We start from the raw sequence: 21,451 nt of genomic DNA, 5'->3' as shown, positions 1-21,451 counted from the left end.
TTGCGGTTCTCCCTCTGTATGTCCAGGATTTAGTTTGCTATGGTGCATGCTAATGTTTTACCAGAGCAAGTGTGGTCTGAAAAATAGCCTACTATACAGATCGAAATACTCAGAGTTCAAACTGCACTATAGTACTTTAATTTTTCCCCTCCTCACCAAAAAAAACAAGGACACAGTGTCAGAGACGCAAAGCAACCTAGACAGTTCAGCAGTATTGCAGAGAGGAGGCGAGTGAATGATCCTGGGTCAGTGTCTGTAGACAGTGTCATGCCTCCTAACGGCCACTAGAGGCAGATAGGCTAACAGAGTGAACGAATGAATGAACGAATTAATATGTGAGAGAGTTACTTTCTGGATCAATGAGGTGCTTCAGATCTAATAAATTATCTTAGGAGACCTGATCTGATGCTAGTTTGGCTCTGAAGCCCAAGTGATGTTTACATGGCCAGTGACTGGCTGATCCCAGATCAGTACTGCTGTTGGTAGAGGTAATGTACACCAGTGATTCTCAACCTTTGTCATATCAAGGACCCCTAATTTAGTACACATTAGGGAAACGGATTGATGAGATTTTTTCTCTTGGACCCAAATCTGGGAATATTTTTATTGTTAGATATGATTTTGTCCAGAATTCCATGACTATCTGTATTGTAGGTAGAGAGATAACAGTGAAACTATGATCAAAATAGTCATTCTTCTACATTCTCTAATTGTGTTAACTTCTTATAAATGAAATAAATGGAGAAGTTTAAAAATTAATTTGCTGGGGACCCCCTGGAACCCCCTCAAGGACCCCTCACCGGACCCCACGGTGAGAACCACTGATGTACACAGTATAGAGGTAAAAACTGTTGATATCCACACTGAAGGGCAAGATCCACTTCAAATGATGCTATTGCTTTATTGCCATTCTCAGTGACAAAAACATCCAACAAAACAAATATAATCTAATTTTATTCAAAATAATTCTCCAGAAACGAATGGAAAAACATTGTGGATTTAGAAGTGACTGCCTAGCAGTGTGAAGGCAGATTACCATGTCTTTGTTGTGCAACAGCCTTTTTCCACATTTATAGTCACTGACTGAACTAAATTGGGTCTCATTTGCTGTTGTTTGCTATTGAAGCAATAAGATCCAATGATGAAAAAAAGAAACAGTATTTTTGCATTATATCTGTGAAATCCATATTCCATGAAGAGTCAACAGAATCCCAATACTGACTACTGACTATGAAAGGTCAGCTCTTCTTGTACTTGTCTGTAGGTTACATCCACATTTTGGAAATGTACAACCTTAAATGTATAGTTTTTTAATTTAGATTCCCCGCCCAACACCTTTTCTCACCACCATCAGCGGAAGGTGAAACAGGTCAGATTGATAACTTTGCAAAGCTAACAGCCATAAAGAGACTGGAGTGCTGTGGCTATTTCTATCTATCTGGAGTTTTTTTGTTTCACTTCTCTTCTCTCTCGGCTGCAATACAAAGTCACACCATCATTCAAATCAGTACCGACTCAGCCTCTGCCATAAAGGTCAGAGGTCAGCCACTGATACAGATGCAGTATGCCCAAAAAATTAAAGCTGCACTAGCCAAGTTTTTTTTAATGTAAAAATCCAGCTGGTTTTATTGGTTGGAATTTGTATTTATGTCTACTGGTGCAGCATGAGGTCACCATGAAAGATACTCAGTTTTCCAGGAAGTAAAGGTAATGGGAGTTCATCTCATGGGGACTTTAATTGAGGAGGTGATCAGACTGAATGCTTTGACAACAGGTGAACCAGTGTGGAGTATAAGAGTAAGTAAGACCTTAACCTGAACTGATTCTAATGTGACATTTTGATCGAACACAAGCATGCACAAACATGAATTATCAATGATAATGATACCAACAACGTGCAATTTTTTCAGCTGTGGAGAGCTTTAATCCAAAAAATATCTTCAAAAACCCATATCCGTCAAACCCATATATCTATACAGTAGAACCACACTGGCAGATGGATAGTGATGGGTTCTGCTACAAGGTACAAATATTCTTTACTATCTATTCTTACAGTTTATTCATTACAATACTCTTTGAGGCATCAGTTGTTGAAGCAGCTTGCCGCCATAACGTCAGAAAACAAAACACTGACTGTGTGTCTGTGACCCTGCATTCACACTGTGAGCAAAACGACCGACAAGTCACTGGAAGTCCATTAATTTCCTATAGAGCTGAGTGACCGGGGAGACTCGGCCCATGTCGCCATGGGTGAACTTTTCGCCATCCTAGGACATCAACAGCAAATCAGATTTCCACAGTTCCTTGCTTTCCTACCAATGTGATTTAGTGTCATGAACAAAAACGGACAGGAAATTAGCAAGAATGGGCAAGAAGTTGATTCCAGCCATTCAAAGCTTCCCAGTTCTCCGCAACTAAACGTCTCGAAAACGATGCTTGGAGAACGGCTGCATCGCTGGGCTCGATGATAATCTCTGAAATCATTTTATTGACTAATTTCTGCTTCTTTTTGATTGATGCTACCTAATTAGCACTTGCTAACTAGCTATATTAACTCATCAAAACAATGCAACAGTATAAAAGTCAATACAAAAGCAGCAAAAAAATACGTTTTGCCTGTTAAAAACGCAGCTGCAGACAGCTACATAGATGCAGTCTGAGCCTCTGGCCCTGCCCACAGTCAGTCAAAATAGAGTGACACATCAACCAAGTTCATCAACCCAGTTGCTCACAGTGTGAACGGATGGTGTTTGGGGAGCAGCTTAATGCCAGTCTGGTCCTTGAAGAGGTCGAGTATGGATGCAGCTTTGTAGCATATCTTATATACAACAAAACGCTGAGTTCGGTCTGAGTGAGAGAGAAAAATGCAGCTGACATGAATTCACATCAGCACCGCATCCTCTTACAGCATCCTGTCCATCGGTAGACCTTTCAGCTTGTAGCGTCTTAGTTCTCGTCTGATCTGTGGTTTCTGACGTGGCAACATAGCAGTTCCATCGGGAATACGCGGAAAAGAAAAAGGAGCACTTGATTTGTCTTATCTAGCATGTCGTGTATCACTAACACAAAGCAAAAGTAAGGCCTGGGAACCACACAATACACAAAAGCAGACTAGGGAGTTTCACAGGAGCTGTGTGGAAGTCAGTTGCATTCAAGTATCCGACCCAGTACCATGAAGGAGTTTCAAATGTGGAGAAAAGGACAAGACATCTTCGTTTAAAGTCACTATGGGGGGAAAATAAACGTTGCTGGGTGCTACTGTGGAGACTGGGCAAAAGGATGGCAAGCTAAATCAAAGTTAAAATATCAGAAACTGGCTTGGAATCTATTCTTGCCTAAGTTGCGTTGAAATGTGAAGAACTACACCATGTACGAGTCTATCAGAGTTGAGATTAATGATGTAACCTAGTTAGAAGTGAATGCAAGTCAGCCCTGTATATTTCTACCAGTAAGTATTCAGTATTTAACACCAAACTAACAGCAGGGCAGAAGGCACAGCTGGAGTCTAAATCGGACCAAAAGCCAATCAACAAGCCAGGCTGAAGTACTGGTTTTTGTACTTTTGCCTGTACTGATAGACAGGGAAATGACTGGTACACTGCAAAACATGACCAAGTTGGAAAGGGATTTTACCTTGTATCCAGACATACCAAATTTATTTCAGGGTATTTTTAGTCAAATTGTATCACTGCCCTGGCAGATCATTTTTCTAATTTCAATAAATTTCACTCAATTAACGTCAATATGATTTCTTTCAAACAAAGATCATGAAACAAGGACTTCTAATACAATATCCCTTGCTCCTAGCAAATATTTTGAAATAAGTTACATAAAAAGTTAAAGTTGCATTTCGTGAAACCAGCGACGTTAGTGAGAAAATTTAACAAAAAACATCCTGGAATAAGCTTGAGAAATCTGGATACAAGATAAAATGACTTGCCTAACTTGTCATTCATTGCAGTGTAAAAGGTGCTGCCATTCCTTTTAGCACCGATTACTTCGTCCGTCCATATACTTGTAGATTAGAGCAGAGAGTAGTGCATTAGTCCGACACACACATATCCAATTATTTGCATAATTCATTGGCAGCATATTTCTTTTCAATTGGTATGGAAGCTAAAAAAAAGCTACATTTACAGTCTGGACTAAACCACCGAAACCAAAGAGAGAAACACAGGAACACGCCTTCTCATCTACAAACGTCTATCACCGTCCCGTCGGTTTGCCGGTGTGGAAATCCCTCTCTGGACGGGAGGAAGGGGGGTGAGGCTGACCCTGACGGTGGTGATGTCAGAGGTCAAAGTGTTAAAGGTGGTATTTTATTCCAGTTCTACCAACAGGTCTCCCTCTCCCACCGTCTCCCCCGGCTTGCAGTGGACGCTCTTCACCTGGAGAGCGCACGCACAGAATGGTTGAACACAGAGCCATGCAAGGCTTGAATTTTAATATGACATTAATATTGAAGTTTTTTCAGCTCATGTTATTTGCAAAAACATTTAACACATACAGTACATTTTGGATAAAAGGCCTATTTATTACCTTGGCTGTCTTGGCAGCAGTCATGCTGTTCTGCATCTTCATGGCTTCAATCACACAGATCTCCTGGCCCTCTGCGACCTAGACACACACACACACACACACACATACACAAGAGCAGAGTGTGTAAGCAGGTCAGTCGTACCATGAGGTAAAGAGACTGCCTTTGGCCCCGGCAGCCTGAGGGCCCCGCAAAAGACAAGATTATCAAGTAATGTAAGCTTATTTTTCATCAATTTAAAAGAAATTTACTTGAAAGCACCCCTCCTCTTGTTACATAAAAAATATTTAATGATTGAATCTGTTGCTCAGAACCAAGGGCAAGTAAATGTTAGAATATTAGAAATAGTGATAAGAATGATGAAGATGAGGAGGATGGTGGCGAGCATCAAAGCAGGGTGAGGCATGTGAGCACCATTCTTTCCTCAGTCAGGGGAGATCAGCTCCATGATATATCGTAGTACAATAATTTGCGGTGTAAAATCAAATAGCCTACAGAACAGAATGAAATTTCATTCAGAATGGGCCAGTTTATTCTGATTGAGGTGGTTATATGAGGCATTTTTATTCTGATTGGGCTACTATTCTTCTTTACCATTGCAAGAAAAACATTGCTAAAAAGATGTATAGTTTTGCCAAATAAAAAATGGTGCTGTACAATCATACTTTGTATGAATCGTGGCTGAATCGAATCGTGAACCACACATCAGATACAATTTTGTCCAGAACCCCATGACTATCTGTATTGTAGGTAGAGAGATAACAGTCAAACTATGATCAAAATAGTCATTCCTCTACATTCTCTAATTGTGTTAACTTCTTGTAAATGAAATAATGGTGAAGTTTAGCAACTGACAATTTGCTGGGGACCCCCTGGAACCCCCTCAAGGACCCCTGGTGGTCCCCGGACCCCATGTTGCGAACCACTAGTGTAGTTCACCCCATAATGCTGGAGGCTTGTTTCTCAGTACAGGATCGTTTGACATCCAACATCATCATCTAACACCGACACACACACACACGTTGCATTAACTGATGCCTGGCTCGATACACAACATATAATATTTATGATTAAAAAAAACACATTTGTACATTCATCTTAGACCCCTGCTGTGTGTGTGTGTGTTCGGTCAGCATGATCGAGGTTCCATTACAGAAGAAAGCACACATGTAACAGTGCATTAAATTATAATGTGTAGTACATTTATGTGCAGGATATGCTGGTTATTTCAAAGTCAAAGGCTCATTATCCCATTATCAGTCAAGTTCAAAAACTTGTAGCGGTACTATTAAGATACAGAACCTGGGAATAGCTGCAGGAGAAGGAAATATCTATTTCGAAGCTACAATTTACCACATCGAGGGCACCAGATGGTGATGAAGATACATATCCTTCACCCATTTTGGTTAATTTGTGCCATCTTTTTCATTATTTTGCACACATAATTTCATAATTTGGGCATACAATTTAACACGCCAACAATTTAATGAAATGCATGTTTTTAAAGCTTGTGCTCGATTGAATTTAATTACAAGTTTCAAACTGATCTCACCCACTTACCATAATAAGTTGAATTTTGCTGATTGCACTGATTTAGTTTATTTAGCCTGATATTTTGTTGAATTTATATATAGTTGAATCAGGCTTTTGATAAGGTACAATGGATAGAGATTCATTAATGAAGTTTTACTTCAGGTAAAAACAGAGGATGAGTTCCCAAAGCATTGCCTCCTGTTATTGATAGTAAGAAACTGGATGACATTATTGAGAGCTGATGGACCCAACTGATGGTCCCTGCAGAATGGAGGGATGTTATAGACTTTATAAAGGATTTGTATTGGTCAACACTTAGAGCTCTACAACATCCTGACTCAGACATGGGCTCTATATATTAACTTATTACATGTGCATGTTTTAAATCTATTTACACACTGTTTATGCAACTGCATTGCGGGTTTTATATATAGTGCACACTAGAATGTCATGCACATGAGTTAATACTTTGTTACCATGAAATACATTTTTCCCTACAGGGCAGTCACTCCAAGGCTCCGTCTAAAAACACATTTTGTTAGAAAGAAATAAAAGCTATTCTCATATATGACAATTGCACACTTAAACTGATGAAAACTATAAACCAAACCTTTTTTTTTTAAACCTGAACAACGATAATGCACATGCTCATGTCTAATAAGGATTTCAATAAACTGCATACTACGCCATCAAAATCTGAATAATTGACTTTTAGTCATGGCAACTACAGAATAATCAAATCTGAAGCTGTGAACACCCCCGCTGTTGAAAATGCACTGGTAATTATTGTGTGTCATTGTATTTCCCCAAGTCTCCAATCTCATGGACGCCACACACACACACACTAATTCAGGTGGAAGTAAAATGTGAATTACTGTAGGTCTTAAAATGTTGTTAACATTTTTTTACCGTATCGCCAGGCTTGACGGACACGGCCACCACTGCACCGGGCATCGGCGAGCGCAGGATGCTGCTGGTGTCTTCTGGAACTTTCTCTGGCATATAGGAACTCAGATCTGCAGCCAGCTTGGACAGAACATGGACCTTAAACTACATACACACACACACACATACAACACAACACAACACAACACAACACAGATATTAGAAACGCAGGAGCACAGTACTACAGAAGGATGCACCTTTAGGCTGATGCCAGGCTAAAATAGAGTTGTTTTTTGAGAATTCCCCCAGTAATAAAATCCAGGGTATCTGCAGGTTTCAGGAAGCCAAATTTAAAGGTCCCATATGGTGTAAAACAGGATTTCCCTTGCCTCTTTGATTATAAAGGAGTTGGACGTGCTATCTAAACATCATGATGATAATAAGGTGTATTGTGCCTCATTGCATTCCAGAAATATTTAGGGTATATTTTGGCAAACTCTTATGAATGGGGCCTCTGATGCCTAACCCTAACCTTCAGCATTCATTTTTGTTATTACTGAAGTTATAGTCATTTTTGACTCGGTAGCTTCGTGTGACAACACTGACCACTCCTCATCTTCCACTCCTATTATTCCTCCTTTTCAGCAGACTGACATCCTCCATCCTGTTTTTCACCCGAGCCAAGCCTTTGTCCACTCCAGCATTTTAATTGGCTGCTTAATTATAACAGGCCTGGCTCTGAGTAACTGAATCCATCCTCGTTAAGTCACAGCCTCTTTAAGCAGATTAGAGATTCATTAGACTGCTTAGCCCTCTTAGGAAGAGAAAGAGGGAGCACACTATAAATTCAAACTTGTCTAGAGGTGGAAGGACCAATGGAGGAGAAAGTCTAAGTTAGTGATTTTCAACTCGACAGCATTTCGGCAATAAACTGAAGATACCCCGTGCACAGCAGTGCTTCTCTCCTGGGTGCCAGCTGGTGCAGGGTAAACCACAGTAAACCAAAAAAAAAATCAATATTCCAGCGCACACCAGGATATTAGGATTGACACTTTTTTATTAACAAATTACATTAAAAACAAAAAGGAGCGAACTACGCGCTTCGCATGTTGCTTCATCAGATTCGCTGTGCTTGATTGCCATCAGGTGTGTCTTTAAATATCATTAAAAATCAGGTGCTGATTAGCGGAGAATCCAACAGGTTCACATTCCCCAATGCAAATGCACTTCAAAAAGTCAACAATAATAGGCAATAGCAAATATAATTCTACCGTACAAAATTAGATATAAATATTACATTTCCATTTGATAATGAGATACAATTAATGTTTGTAATGTTTTTGATATATTACTTTGCACTTTATCTTATGGATATGTATGCATTCTGGATCTATATCCTCTGTAGTATTAGAGATGAAATAGCCAGACTATGTATTTTGTACTCTAACATTAATTGTATCTCATTATCTTATGGAAATGGAAATGTAATATTTATATCTAATTTTGTACGGTAGAATTATATTTGCTATTGCCTATTATTGTTGACTTTTTGAAGTGCATTTGCATTGGGGAATGTGAACCTGTTGGATTCTCCGCTCATCAGCACCTGATTATTTAAAGACACACCTGATGGCAATCAAGCACAGAGTGAATCTGATGAAGCAACATGCGAAACGCGTAGTTCGCTCCTTTTTGTTTTTAATGTAATTTGTTAATAAAATAGTGTCAATCCTAATATCCTGGTGTGCGCTGGAATATAGATTTTTTTGGTTTACAGCATTTCGGCAATATTGTATTGTGGTTTCTTCAGCAAAATTCATGTCACATAAATCGTGTCATCAAGCAAGAAGGCCAGCAAGCGAGCTGAGGCGCTTGGCCCAAATTACATTCACTTCAAGGAAATGATTTAAATTTAAAGGGTCATTAAGTAATCTATGACCTCTAAAGGACCAGTAGGAACAGCTAGTCTAGTCAAGTCTATGGTACTTAATTTAAATTGAGTATGATAATCGTGTTTGACATTTTTTCTATTAACATTTGAGCAAACTAAAGGCCTGAGCTCACTCCATGGCACATCAGTGACCTCACTCTGCAAACACCTCTGGCTGAAACAGATATTACTTCTCTACCTTAAAACAATCTCTGGGGCAAAACACAATGCTGCTCAAACAGAAAGAGCAACCCTTCCAAAGATTCCACCGCACCATCTTTTAGCCTCGTGTCTAAATCCTCCCCGACAGAAACACCCCACAGGCAGATTCAGTAGAAATACCACAGCTTTACCGTAGTTTTCCCGGACGTTCCCAGGAATACAGGACACAGTCAGGAAGTGTAAATCAGGGATAGGACTACAGAAGAGGACAGGAAGGTAGGGATGTTGGGACAACCTGGAGAATATCAGCGTTCCAGGAGTTCTTCTCAGCACGCCAAATTGCTAAGAATGCGACACATTCAAAGTGAGGCCATTGCTTTAGCTGGCTCCATCTTGCATGGTTGTCAACTGGCTATCGGGACATTGTATGCTCATGCAGGGGTTCACAGCCAACACAAAAGCAGGAAGACATTAGGTTCATGTTAGCTTGACGCTAAAACCACAGGGGGTCTTTAAACAATGACAGTGGAAGGACTTCCTGTGCCACTGGCAATCGTCCTGTTAGTTGGTGGCTGGCAGAACAGCCAGAATTCTTTAAGACCTGGATTCAATAAGGTGCTGCAGACATCTTGGTCCATACTGACTCGATAGCGCCACTCGGTTCCTGCAGATCTTCACGTCGCAAACATCCTGCTCCGCCTCATCCCAAAGGTCTCTACTGGGTTGAGAGGACTGAACTTGAGTTACTGTCATGCTCCTGAACCATCTTTGTCCTGCTGTAAGTTTCCATCTGACAAGTTGTTAACCAACCGCCAGTCACAACAGAAACCAGGATTCATGTTGTCAGCCTGCCATCAGCATGTCAACAGAAACCAAGGGCCTGTCTCATGAAGCAAGTTCAACATAGTCAGCGTATCTTTATGACAGCTGGCTTCACAGCCGAACAATGGAAAATGAGATAGAATATAAGCACACATCTAGAATATAAAAAGAAATAAAAATAGTAGAAAATAATCAAACAATAAAAGCAATAGCCTATGAATAATTGTGGGATTATGTTGACAATTTGAACATGTTAAGTAGACTGTAATAGTGGGTATGAAAGAATGTATGAAGAAATTACTGACATTTGTGTTCTTCTCTTAAGAAGAACAAACGATTATAATGAGTAAATATGAGCAATACACAAACATTACTACAGCAACACAAGTAACACTGCTGCCAAGGCTAGAGAGGACTACAGGGGGTAAATTGCAGATAGTGTCAATGTGTAAATAAATAGTTTTGGTGATCATGTGACCATTGTAGCTTCGTGTTCTTGTTCTTAGCTGACATGAGCGCAAACCAGCATGGTCTTCTGCTGCTGTAGCCTGTCCCCGTCAAGGTTGGATCCGTTGTAGTTCTGAGATGCCCTTCTGCACACTACTGTTATAGACTCTGACCTCTCTCATCAAGAGAGAAAAACGCAGGATGCACCAGCAGTCAGACTACGTTCAAAATGGGTTAAATCAGTGTCTTGTCCATTCTAACATTTAGCCCAACAGTAGCTGAACCACCCCGTGTCTGAATGCTGCATACTGGTGCTTCATTTATATCCGACTCGCTGTCTGGAGGAGCATCAGGGAGGTAGACCGAATAAAGTGAACGGTGAGAGTGTGTGTGTATAATTACAATCACACATCCAGACACAGGCAGCCTTACCGATGTGCCCAGGTACTGCAGAGTGATCTCTCCTGAAGCATCTCTGGATAGACACTAGGAACAGAAGACAAAGCAGAATCTGTCAAAACAAATTCTATAATCATGTCATGAATATAGCTTTAGCAGCCTGGTTTCCATATCAGAAGCCTGACTTCCACTAGCGAGAGCTATATGAGTCTTTACACAACTCATTATCCAGCACAATATTACTGTAGTGTGACTGCAGCTTGTTGCCAAGAGACATTATCTGTCAGCTGGGCTACAGTTTGAACAAATAAAAATGGCTTTCAATCCTGTGTTATGGTCTGTTGCATGATCCTTCAGCGCTACCATAATATCACAATACCAAACCCTTACAATACATGGGATATTCTGAACTATCTTACTATAGAAACTAACTTGAGTATGAAGAGTCATGTTCCTTACAGAACAGCAGCTTGTGTTGGTGACATTAATATGTGACAAAACACCCATGCCATTATCCAAATGCTAAAGAGTATAACAACAAGACACACTTGTAAAACGGCCGGTTAGTTTGCCTTTAACTTCCTTCTAGGGATGGGACTCATGTCACCATACGGTTCGATACGTGATATGGGCTTCCCTATTCAATACAACCACGATATGATGTAATAAATAAAAGTTCAACGACAACAAAGTACAACTGTGCAGAATTTTGTTTATTTCTGAGCCACAAATCTTTCTAGCAATGGCATTGGATTGCTAGAATGTAAACAACAATTTAAAAATGTCTTTACAAAGTTTAAACAACATAATTTCAATGGAGTGCTTGTGAAATTGCAGCAAGCTAACTCATTTGTGATTACTACAACAGAATAAATTATAGCTAGTATCGTGTTTCATTTCCTGCCCCACGATACGTATTGTCACTTTTTTGTATTGCGATATACTGAATTTCGATATATCGTCCCATCCCTACTTGCTTCCATTACTATACTGCTCCCACAGTTTTTTTTTCTGCACTCATACATGGTAGTGTGACAACATAATAGGTTAGTATTGTGACACACTGGCATAAAACACATTAACAGCTTTAGTACCATTAATTGCAAATATGTGGTTAATGGAAAATAAGATGTGACAAAGTATGTACTGTTCACATACAAATCTGAACCTGCATGTGTGTGTGTGTTACCTGCAGCATCCTGTGTGTGCCGTTGACGGTGAGCGGCAGCAGGGGCGAGGCCAGGTTCCACTCTCCACTGACCTCCACCCTCCCTCCATCCACCTCCACCTACAGACAGAGGCAAACACTGGCTATGGTAACATGCACGAAGAATTCTGTTCTCCACCTGGTTACTATGACTATTGGGATCATCATCAGTTTTATTTCCCCTGTATTAGTAGTAAGCTACTAATGCTCAGTCAAAGTTAGCTGGTTTATTCATGGTAACAGGGAGACTCAGTCACAGGGTATGAAAGGCTCATGGAGACAGATTAATAGAGAGCGCATCCATCTGTTCTTTAAGTGGCCTTTCTGCTTTTAAACTTTTCATTTCACTACTTTCTCAACAACACTGACAGCTCACAATACCAGAATCAAATATCACAATATTTTTGACCCGACGCCTGGATATCGATAATGTGACAAAGTTTTTGGGAGTACTTGCACTTTCAGAAGATATTCACACATGAGAACATTTTGAGAAATGTGGATAATGTGGATATGATGGAGAAGCAGGTAGAGGCATTCGCTGTTAATTTCACTCTAGAATGCTAGAACTGTCAAATAAGTTCAAATTGTAAAAAGGAAACTGTAACACAGCTTTTAAGACCAGGAAAAGACAACATTTAAGCTATATCACAATATTATGACAGCCAAAATCCCAGAGGATCTCTAGTCTGATATTATGATATCGATATTTTCGCTATATCGCCCAGCTCTAATTTCTGATGATGTGTTATGAATTTCATAGCCTATATGATTAGAAACAGTTGAAGGTTAGGCAGCCATAGGGACAATATGAACAGAAGGCAGGGCTGTTTCTGCTGGCTGGGCACTTATACATGATGTGTTGTTGTTAGTAGGTCTGGCTAAAATACATCATTTCAATAGGTGATCGGATTTGTGATCACTTCATTACACCTGTGCTAAATTGGTAATTGTCCCCCAAAAAACCTGATCAGTGTATCCCTTCTTTTTTGGTTATCTCTACTATTCTCAGCTCACTCTTTATATTAAGTTTATTATGATTTAGCTAGTTAGTTCTTATTCTTGCTATTATTGGCGTGGAGTTTCTATAGGATCCTGTGTGAACCCATGGGAGACACTGTTATGTGAGAAGAGTGTATGTGTGTGTGTGTTTTGGTTGAAGGATCAGCAGGAAAAGAACTTCAGTTTCAACACAGAGCCAGATGTACATCAGGGGGGTGTCAAAACATCTACAGTGATACCCACACCCCTATATATTACAGTGTGTGTGTGTGTGTGTGTGTGTGTGTGTGTGTGAGAGAGAGAGAGAGAGAGAGAGACAGACTCACAGTGTAGGTATTTCCTGATCTAGTAACCTCCACAGTGTGACGTTCCTTCCCCAGCTCCACACACAGCTCCCAGCGACTATGCTCCTGATGGGTGGCGGACACCCTGAAACACACACACATACACACACACACACCACAGTTGAGACTCCTTTTATGTTATGACTTGTTTTGCTTTTGTTAACAAGCTCCAAAAACCATTCCATCTATACGTCAACATGGTCAGGAATATTGATCTGCTTGCTATTTCCACATCTTCCCTATATCTTTATTATCATTGTCCAAATTATTTTTCCCACAAAAATGAAAGGCGGCGAGTGAACACTGACATCTGGTGTTCAAATTGTCAAAAAGACTAATTTCCTACAGGGAGGAATAATTTCTCACATTTTCACCAGGCGATGTACTGTTCTAGCTGTGGATATACCAAGAAATCTATTCGCTCAAAATGAAAAAGACTAAAAAGAAAGGTTAGAGTTTTCCAAGCTGCCATTCAATTCCCCAATCCGCATTCCAAAGTGCGAGAATGGTTGTTTTACAGTTATAATGTTGACATTTAGGTGAAACTGGCCATGTATGCACTGCAAATAAATCTAAATACGCTTAATCCTGTAAAGTTCACACACAGTTCGCTTTTGAATGAGAGTGACAACTGCATTCAACAACTGCGATCACTACCAGAAATATTCAGGTATTGACTCCTAAATTTGAGTGTGGATTCAGTTAGTCCAAATGGTGTGTATCAGAACCGCACTGGACAACTGGTTGTTACGTTATGTAAGGTGCAACACTCATTACATTACCTAATGTTATCATTGTTCATTTGAAAAAAATGGCAGGCTGAGGAGCAACCCAAAATGTTGCGGCCCACAGACAGCTTGAAAGTACTAACTAGTTCATAAGAAGAGAGTGTGCGACGATGCTGTCCATGGCGGTTTTATCAAAACTTGATGGATAAATTGACATCTCCTGTTACCAGTATTGTCAAGTGAATTGAAAATATTGTCTAACCTGGCAATGGCAGCAGCCATATTGGTTTGAAGCATAAACATTACTATGGTTACAGACGTTATTTATAGCCATCGAGTGACTCCCTTTGCCCGTAGAGTAGTCACTCTATTCTAATGTACCATGCATTAATGACATTCACTCGCATTCGTAAATACTGTGGTCGCTCCCAAAAACTGACAGTGTGTACATAGCCACTCTGACCCACAGTGACTTACAAGTGCAAGAGTAGTGTAAGTCAACATTCACAAGGCCTAGAACTCCATGTAGCCTCATCATACATGGTTTGCACCTGAAGGACAAGTGTGACAACATGCAAAATCCCGTTTCGTCATTGCAGAATGGCAATCTGTTGAAAAGCTTTGTTTACATTGTGATCTAGACTAGACAAGATTTCCTTCACTCTCTATGGTCATTTGATCTCCGTTTATTATTCCACCTGTTGCTTCGAGGGCAGTGTGTGCAAGCTAGCTACTCATCAATACTTCAAATTTAAAGATACTGAATATCTACCATCAGCAATATTGGTATTCAAAAACCCACATCAGTTGGACCATAATGCAAAACTCTGTGAAGACACTTCATGTTGGCGATTCCTCAATTTTGCCTTTTACTTGTATATGTATCATTAATTTTTAAGGACAAATAACAACCACAAGAACACATTGTAAGCAGCTGATGGTTGCCTTGTATGTAGTTATTCGCATATGCATATAGAACATATAACTGAGTATATTGTATTTTTGGCTCTTGTGATAGACTACAAATATTTTTGTATTATTTACACATAAAAAAAAATGTCATTCATTCTATCAAGAATTTTGCGCTTTTGTTCACTAGTTTCCAATACCTGCCCTTGGAGCAGTCTGGTACACATACAAATCGGGGTTTTTGTCTACAAGACGGTGTCCTTACCTCAGATTGCCCAGGAACTTCTGGGAGCGGAGCTGGGCAGCGATGTGGAGCGCTGCCGCCGAGGCCAACAGCTCCCTGCGACCCTCCGCCTCCAGCTGGTGGCCCTGGAAGCCGTCGGGGTAGACCTCGGGCAGGAAGTTGGTGCTGATGTCGCCGGAGATGAAGCGGGGGTGGGTGATGATCTCCCGCAGCAGGGGAATGTTGTGGGTTACGCCTGGGGAGAGAAGAATAGAGCAGGTGTCCGTGTGCGAGGTGTGTGCCCTGTTTAACTGTATTTGCGCTGCATCAATTTGTCAGTCTACCTCTGATGACATAGTTATCCAGGGCGACCTCCATCTTGGCAAGGGCTTCGGCTCGCGTAGCACCATAAGTAACCAGCTATAAAGAGCACAATGGTCTACTGTTAAAGACCTTTTCTGAGACCAATACTAATGGTTGTAGAGCCATTTTCTAAAGACTACCAATCCAAACCCTTGCGGAATTGTGGCTGTTCAGACCAGTAAAATGTTCCTATGACTGAAACATATTGAAGTATTGAGCCTAACAGTCAAATAATGACACATGCCTGCAGATATCCAACACTGCAATCTAATTTTTTGTTGAACAATCTCACCCTTAAAATCATAAGGCTGTACAAAACATTCTAATTGACTATAAACTCTGACCTTAGAGATCATGGGATCGTAATAGATGCTGATGTCACTGCCTTCCTGGATGCCGCTGTCCACACGAACCTGACGGACCAAGGAGCAGAAAAAGGTAATGTGGATATTCAGTGGTGATTATTTAACCTTCATGTTGTCTTTGTTTCATGATATGAAACACTGTTGCAACTTCATTAGAAACTTGACTTGACAGGGAGGAGGGCGGGACTAACAATACACTTCCTGTCTCAAGGGGAAATATTGGATTGTTGCATATTGCAGCAAGTTTTGATTCCTCGCTTTCTGTGTGGAGAAAATTGCCCACCAGTGACCATACCAACAGCCAAATTTATTTTGGACAAATAGTCTTGATTAGTGGAAGCAGGACAATCTGTTGCAGCCCCATTTTGTGATTTAGACTGATAACGTGGTTACATTTTGACACAAAAGTCTTGCCTAGTGCAGCTTTACACACATACACACACTTACATTGATGAGGTTGAGTGGCTCCTGGTATTGAGACAGCCGTCCGATGGAGGGGAGACCAAAGGACTTGTAGGGGTCCTAACAGAGGAAGACGGAGAATATAGAAACTCATGGGCAAAATCGAAAACATAGAAAAAATTAGGGGAACTAGATGGCACTCAGTGGAGCGCATACCTCTGCTAATGCTATGCAGTTGTCAATATATGCCAGTTCTACATGTAGGATTTCCACCAAAAGTTAATAATTTCTTCCATGCAGTGAATGGAGAGAGAAAAAAATGCAATTCTCCAGTCTCCACTACCGGAGCAACAGATAAATAGAGAATTGGTGATTTGGGGTTTTATCATGGAGGAAGATACACAACCCAAGATACTACCAAAGTTCAACATCACTTTAATATTTAGAACTATAAGAACTTGACAAGGATTTCTGATACAAATACACCCACACAGATTATTCAGACAAACACCACACACACACACACACACACACACACCTCGGCATAGACGCGGCTCTCAACGGCCCAGCCGTTGATGGGGATGTCTTCCTGTTTGTGCTGCAGTCGGTAACCCTTGGCAACCCGGATCATCTGCTCCACCAGGTCCAGGCCGGTGATACACTCTGTGATTGGATGTTCCACCTGGGGTCAGAGGTCAGGGGTCAACAAAAGTAGACAGAACTTTATGTACATGAACCAGTGTGCTTCTTCGTGAAGCTTCCTCCAGCTGGGTTGAAGCGAATAAATCCTGAGCATCAAAAAACAACCCTACATGGAAGACAGTGAAGCAGATGTGAACGATGGCAGACTCACTTGGTCATTTGACAAAAAATTAAAATATACACCAAAACTATCCTGGAACATCTTCCAGAGATGAGCATAGCTGGAGAAAGTCCAAATCTAAGATTAAAGCAAATAGATTGAAAGAAACAGTCAAATTGTTAATGTTAGCTGTGTCTACTAGCACTAGGTGACTTTAGCTGGTTAAAACTGATACCGTTAAAACTAGTTATAGCAGGATACAATTTACACAATAAGACTTTGTTGGTTTGGAGATAAATATAACATTAACAACATGACGTAGCTGATAGCTAATGTCAATGATTAACATCAATCCAATTGCTGTAGTCTTTGATTTGGACCTTCTCTGCACACCTTCTCTCCGCTGTGGCCTTACTGTCTGCGGTGGCCCAGGTGAAAGCCAGTGAAAATCAATATGAAATATAAACGAAGTCTTGTATATTTAACACCCCCCTGATCTTCCGTGCCCATGTGCAAGCACAATGAATTGCAAGCTAGACATGTCAGAAAGGCAAAAAAGCCAAAGTTCTTGCCAGCAGAACCAGGCTTTATTAAGAGAAGAGGTTGTGGCTTGTGTCTCATGGTCATACATCCACAACAGAGACTTGTACATGTTAGAAACAATGTATGACACTTCTCGAGGACAGATATTTTACAGATAATTTACATATTTTGACAATTTAGAGCCACCTTTGAACGGTTGTGTAATGAAATTTATCCATTCATTGCCTACGCCTTCGTCATTACATATTCAACAATTTATCGCATAATTTCTTTATCATCAAAAAAAAAATGTTTTGTTCAATTCTGCTGTTTCCAGTCAGCTTTTTCTAATTCGATACATCATCATTTTGCAGAGAAATATGTGGATGGAAATCCAGCTATTGACAACTATCATACATGTATACATGTAGCGCTACACGGACCTGTAGTCGTGTGTTCATCTCCAGGAAGTAGAAGTTCTTCTGGGAGTCGACCAGGAACTCCACGGTGCCGGCGGAGGAATACTGGACAGCCTTAGCTAGCTGTACTGCCTGTTCGCCCATAGCCCGCCGCGTGGTCGCATCCAGGAATGTGCTGGAAAACACACACCACGCTGGGAACTGGGATTCACGTTAACTGTACCAATAGTATACACACAGTCCACAAAATGGGGAGTAAAACAAAAAAGATCTCCTTGAGACAGAAGAACCTGGGAAACCTTTTCAAATTGCTATATACTCACTGTCAGAGAACATTCTTGTTTACCATTTTATTAACATAAACACACATTAGGCTTAGATGATTTGGACTGGATTATATCTTATACAAGATCTAAATTTGTGTCTCTTCTATGACAAGTCAAAATTATGATATCTGACAACACAACTACATAGTTTCATTCTTATTAATCAATGATATATCTCAATATTTTTTAACACCCAAATTACAAATGTAGACATTTGTCCATGGGAACAAATAGTTGAATATTCCTTTTTTACGACTCATCCCTGGACTGTAGTAACCTTGCTTAATAGTTTCTTTCAGTCCTACTAAACCAAGGTATGGTGAGCTTTCCTCAACATGGTCTCAGAAAATTTGTGACTTAAGCATGAACTCTGAAACACAGATAACATGTTGTTCACACAAATAATGTGAAGATTATGTTCCCCCACCACAAAATTACGGTTAGGTTTAGGCAAGTAAAACAACTTTGGTTAGGGTTAAGCTTAGTTTTAGACTGGTTAGGTTAAGGTTTTGGTCATGGTTAACTGAGACAAACTTTCTTCGCTCTCAATAGAAAACCTGCTGACATGATTTGGGAACTGAACCCAGGTTGTCGAAGTTGAAGGTAAATGTATGCGCCCATCCACTCCCTAACCTCCACACCATTACTTTCAAGAGCACATTTTTTTGTATGTTAAGACATACAATTGTGCTCATTTTACAAAATTTTGTGACACCAGACTGGGTTTCCTACTGACCTTGGAGCTTCTTCTACCACCTTCTGGTTCCTCCTCTGGATAGAGCATTCTCTTTCATTCAGCCACAGAGCATTACCATGCTTATCAGCTAGCACCTATACACAGACACATTGAGAAAATCAGGGAATAACTCGGTGTGTGTGTGTGTGTGTGTGTGTGTGTGTGTGTGTGTGTGTGTGTGTGTGTGTGTGATACCTGTATCTCTATGTGTCTAGGGTTGTCTATGAACTTCTCAATGAGCAGCCTGTCATCTCCAAAGCTGGATGCTGCCTCCTGCGACGAGAACCGAAAACCCTCCCTGGAACAACGACAACACACACACACACACACACACACACAAAGAGATGGAGAGATGCAAGGAAAAGTTACTTTGCATTTAAAAAAAAACTCAACAAGACAGAAGGAGAGATGGAGAGAGACAGACACAGAGAAAGAAAAATACAGAAAAAGAAAAAATAGACAAGAAAAGCAAGAGCTATAGTGTGAGATACAAGGCAGAGAAAGAGGAAAGAGACAGACAGGAAGAGAAAACATGGAGAGAGGGTGAGCGAGATACACAAATAGAGAGAGTGACAAAAAGACAGAGGGAGAGAATACCTTGTCTCCTCTTCATTCCAGGCAATCCTCATTCCTTTTCCTCCTCCTCCCGCCGACGCTTTGATCATCACCGGGTAACCTAGCAACAACACAACTGTCAGTCACCACTGGGTAACCTGGCAACAACACAACTGTCAGTGATCACTGGGTAACCTGGCAACAACACAACTGTCAGTGATCACTGGGTAACCTGGCAACAAGACAACTGTCAGTGATCACTGGGTAACCTGGTAACAACACAACTGTCAGTCACCACTGGGTAACCTGGCAACAACACAACTGTCAGTGATCACTGGGTAACCTGGTAACAACACAACTGTCAGTCACCACTGGGTAACCTGGCAACAACACAACTGTCAGTGATCACTGGGTAACCTGGCAACAAGACAACTGTCAGTGATCACTGGGTAACCTGGCAACAACACAACTGTCAGTCACCACTGGGTAACCTGGCAACAACACAACTGTCAGTCACCACTGGGTAACCTGGCAACAACACAACTGTCAGTGATCACTGGGTAACCTGGCAACAACACAACTGTCAGTGATCACTGGGTAACCTGGCAACAACACAACTGTCAGTCACCACTGGGTAACCTGGCAACAACACAGCTGTCAGTGATCACTGGGTAACCTGACAACAACACAACTGTCAGTGATCACTGGGTAACCTGGCAGCAACACAACTGTCAGTCACCACTGGGTAACCTGGCAACAACACAGCTGTCAGTGATCACTGGGTAACCTGGCAGCAACACAGCTGTCAGTCACCACTGGGTAACAGGACAACAAAACAACCATCAGTCATCACTGGGTAACCTGGCAACAACACAACAGCCTACACATATTTCTGCACATATCTCTGTGTGAGTGCTGGTACATATTCCTGTACATGACCTAGAAATTAATGGACACGACTTCAAGGCCAGCGCTCCCTGCAAACTGAGAGGTTACATAGCTATACACTTAATTAATTAATTGCATTTTTGATCAGAATCGATTGGCATGGTGGCAAATACTAGGAAAATAAGGCCCAGGTTGAAAATAAGAGAAATTATCCTTTAATATCTCCCTTGGCCAAGTGAAGAGGGAGGGGGTCCTCTGAGTAGTAGATAACTCCTACACTGAAAAACTGGGTGGGGGTCTGGTCTGTCACACACATCAACACACACACACACACATTCAGCGTCTAGATAAGTGACTACTTACCAATATCCTGTGCAATCGTCACAGCTTCCTCAACAGTCTGAAACAGAGAGAGTTATGGTTACTGACAACACAGACTTTCTACTGAACGAGTCCATTGTCTTTCGTATATCTTATACACATCTGCATTGCATCTGAGCTACTGAGACTTAAGACTGGTGTGTGCTGTGACTGGCCCCGGCCCCTAGAGGGGACAGTTGGCCTTAGCCTTTACACTAGGACCATAAACTGCACAGACTGTGATAAGCTTAAACTGGAAAGGTTCTTGAATCAATCAAGCACAGAGTAGTTGCCCCAAGTTTTCTGTGATGTGCTGTTTACCAGAAGTACGGTCAGACTATAATGCCTCCAAGAAACTATGATGTGGGTTATCATTAGCTAACAGCAAATGCTGTTGTTACCCCATGAGGAGGGAATGTGATACCGTATAGATCCCTATAGAGAACTCTGCGTGTGTGTGTGTGTGTGTGTGTGTGTGTGTGTGTGTGTGTGTGAGTATACTAGGTGTTGAAGCTAAAACAAACAGGAGAGGATACCAGGGGTGGGAAGAGGGAGAGGCATCAGATAAGTCTTAGAAGTTTTTAA

At 41.0% G+C, this 21,451-nt stretch overlaps 1 protein-coding gene across 1 annotated transcript in view; it reads right to left on the bottom strand.

Annotated features, from left to right (window-relative positions):
- Positions 1 to 3,858: 3,858 nt before the first annotated feature.
- pcca (propionyl-CoA carboxylase subunit alpha) overlaps positions 3,859 to 21,451 on the bottom strand; it is a 31,854-nt gene continuing 14,261 nt past the window's right edge. The window contains exons 8-23 of the mRNA XM_071911441.2: positions 20,870 to 20,906; positions 19,661 to 19,739; positions 19,259 to 19,361; positions 19,064 to 19,158; positions 18,026 to 18,176; positions 16,797 to 16,940; positions 16,304 to 16,378; positions 15,836 to 15,904; positions 15,473 to 15,548; positions 15,171 to 15,384; positions 13,251 to 13,353; positions 11,905 to 12,003; positions 10,749 to 10,802; positions 6,980 to 7,120; positions 4,540 to 4,617; positions 3,859 to 4,388 (exon numbers count right to left, since the gene is read on the bottom strand). Coding sequence (XP_071767542.1) covers positions 4,320 to 4,388; positions 4,540 to 4,617; positions 6,980 to 7,120; positions 10,749 to 10,802; positions 11,905 to 12,003; positions 13,251 to 13,353; positions 15,171 to 15,384; positions 15,473 to 15,548; positions 15,836 to 15,904; positions 16,304 to 16,378; positions 16,797 to 16,940; positions 18,026 to 18,176; positions 19,064 to 19,158; positions 19,259 to 19,361; positions 19,661 to 19,739; positions 20,870 to 20,906 — 1,587 coding nt within the window. The 3' untranslated portion in view covers positions 3,859 to 4,319. The remainder of the gene's footprint in view (positions 4,389 to 4,539; positions 4,618 to 6,979; positions 7,121 to 10,748; positions 10,803 to 11,904; positions 12,004 to 13,250; positions 13,354 to 15,170; positions 15,385 to 15,472; positions 15,549 to 15,835; positions 15,905 to 16,303; positions 16,379 to 16,796; positions 16,941 to 18,025; positions 18,177 to 19,063; positions 19,159 to 19,258; positions 19,362 to 19,660; positions 19,740 to 20,869; positions 20,907 to 21,451) is intronic.

This window comes from Centroberyx gerrardi, chromosome 15, assembly GCF_048128805.1.
Source record: "Centroberyx gerrardi isolate f3 chromosome 15, fCenGer3.hap1.cur.20231027, whole genome shotgun sequence".
Classification (NCBI taxonomy): Eukaryota; Metazoa; Chordata; class Actinopteri; order Beryciformes; family Berycidae; genus Centroberyx; species Centroberyx gerrardi.
This window is presented reverse-complemented; position numbering and strand designations above follow the sequence as displayed.